The sequence below is a fragment of the Orycteropus afer genome, unplaced genomic scaffold (genome assembly GCF_000298275.1).
Source record: "Orycteropus afer afer isolate SDZICR_OR568_19922 unplaced genomic scaffold, OryAfe1.0 scaffold00294, whole genome shotgun sequence".
NCBI classification, from domain to species: domain Eukaryota; kingdom Metazoa; phylum Chordata; class Mammalia; order Tubulidentata; family Orycteropodidae; genus Orycteropus; species Orycteropus afer.
Genome location: NW_006921881.1, coordinates 1,276,857 through 1,279,328, shown reverse-complemented (window position 1 = coordinate 1,279,328; position 2,472 = coordinate 1,276,857). Strand labels below are relative to the sequence as shown.

Sequence of the window (2,472 nt, the reverse complement as noted above, 5' to 3'; positions counted from 1 at the left end):
GCAGTGGGAGCTGAGTCTTATACTGTTGTGTTCCATCTACTTCCTTCAGTATTTTCTGTACTTTATTTTGGGGTTTTTTTTTTTTTTTTCTTTTCGGCCAGAGAATTTTTTTTCTAACATTTTCAAAAATAACTTGACTAAGAGAGAGCAACATAAAAATTGTGCAAAAATTTAAATGACAAAACAAAACAAAACATGAAGAAAAGCACATTTCAGGCAGGCTATGCACAGATCCTTCAATCCAGTCTTGGCTACTTCCTCCTCTATGACTCTGGATGGGGCACTTAACCTCTCTGCCTGCTCTTCCTCAGATGTGTAAATGAAGGTAATAATGCCACCTCACCAGGTGCTGTGAGGATTAGAAAGGGCGAATGCAAAATGGCTCAGACAGCCCCATGGTATGGAGCTTCATTACACAGCTCCATAAATGGTGGCGTGGAATAGCCAGTAATATTATGATGGCGATCATAAATGTTTGATCTCAGAAACCCCCTCATAAGAAAGAGCTTTATGGGGCCCCAAAGCCCCTTCTCAAAGATAATCACATTCCAGCATTAGCCTGGTTGGCACAACTCCAAGGACACTGTGCCCTGGCTTTTCTCCCTCCTGGCGCCACGCTGTGCTCCTGGGCACAGGAGTGGACATACCTGTCCATCTTGTCCCATCCCTGAACAAATCTAGCATGATGTACAACTCACACGATGAAAATAAACAAACAACTCGGAGGGGGATCGGTGCAGGAGATCCCGGATAGAATGGGAAAACAATGTGAAGCAACACTCAAAATCATAAAAAAAAAGGCCAAGTTTGCTGATCTGATAGAGGCTGGTGAGACCCCTGAGACTATAGCCGCCAGTTAACCTTCAGATCTGGAACTGAACTCACTCCTGTGGCTTCCAGCTAAATAATGGACAGGCACATGAGGTGAACATTTTACATGTGGTAGATACACTCCTTAGAGTGATCGATCATGTGAGAACAGAAGGGCAGTGTTTGCACAGGGAGTCAGTTAAGAGGGAGTGCATGGGAAGGACGGATACAGGAAGAGGTAACTACAAGCAGGAAGTAGGAAGACAGCTGTTACATTGTGGGGAATGACGGTCAATATCATGAAACCAAATGTGTATGAACCACTGTATGGAAAATGAATTTGCGCCATAAACTTTCACCCAAATCACAATAAAAATTTAAAAAAAAAATGAATGCATAGGAAAAACAAGGAAATACATCAAAAAAAAAAAAAAAAACATTGAAGGTGGTTATCTCTGGACTGAGGGCTGACTGATGATTTATATTTATTTCTTTATAGTTTTCTGATTTTTCTCTAATGAACATGTATTGATCTGGTAGCTGCAAAAAAAGCATATGTGAAAATATAATGAAATAAAACCAAAAAAAAAATAAACATTTCTAGAACTGAGCTACGTGATAAAGAGAGAACTCCCTTCTAAGAAACATTTCACATTCTACATTTAGACAATTCTTGCAGATGGAGAGTAGAGATGTTGAGAACTATTCTAGCAGAAAATTTCATTAGAAGAAGTAGGAAGGAAAACTCAGGTGGAGAGTTCTTTACAGAGGGGAGAAATGTGCAAGCAAACACCTTGCGGGGTGGATGGCAAAACATCTCCTGGCAGAAGCTGGCACCTGGTGCTCCAGGGAGGCAGCTGAGGAAGCTGCTGCCAGGGCACCTGTTTGGCACCTTTCCTAGAACGGCTCACCTTGTTTTCTGCAGACTGGTTCCTATGTGTTGCTTCCAAGATAGTAATGAATTGCCGGTACTGGGGGTTGGTCCAGCGGCCAATGCCTGGTAGAGAGAAGACAGAAACCAGTGTTAGGAAAACTGGGAAACAGAATGCCTAGGTCTTAGAAGAAGAATTGAGGACTGGTAAGGAGAAGGCCCTGGGAGTAGAGAAAAAGGAACTGAGAACTTGGGATCTGGAGAAACAGATCTCCCTCCATAACCAGCAGCTGGTCCACAGGATGCCTCCCTTCCCCCTAGCTTCTTCAGTTTTGTCTTTATAGACTATCAACCTCCCACCTTCTAGAATGTTCATTCTCTCCAGTCTTAAAATTCTGTCACGTAACAATGCAACACTGGATTTCTCTTCTTTCACTGCCACCCCATATACTGTTTGCTTTCTGTCTCCTTTCTGCGTATTCCACCGTTCCTTAACCTTCACCGTGCAATCTGCTGTCATAGTTTCTCACTCTTGCCCCATAATTACTTCTTCCCTGAATCCAATTACTCTTCCTCAGTTCTCATCAATTCCACCACTCAACATTCTTCCTTGTCCCTTGAAAGTCTTTCCTTCTCTGCTTCCTGGGCCTTTCCTTGGCCTCCTTCCAGTTCCTGGACTTCTCCCACCCCACATCCATTATTCTTTTTTTTTTTATTTTATTTTGATTTGGGTGAAGATTTACAGAGTAAATTCACTTTTCATACAGCAGTTCACATATACTTTGTCTCAT

General features: G+C 42.3%; 1 protein-coding gene across 1 annotated transcript in view; it reads right to left on the bottom strand.

Annotated features, from left to right (window-relative positions):
* Window positions 1-2,472, bottom strand: part of ABHD16A (abhydrolase domain containing 16A, phospholipase) — a 17,438-nt gene that overhangs the window by 8,829 nt on the left and 6,137 nt on the right. The window contains exon 5 of the mRNA XM_007951355.2: window positions 1,722-1,807. Coding sequence (XP_007949546.1) covers window positions 1,722-1,807 — 86 coding nt within the window. The remainder of the gene's footprint in view (window positions 1-1,721; window positions 1,808-2,472) is intronic.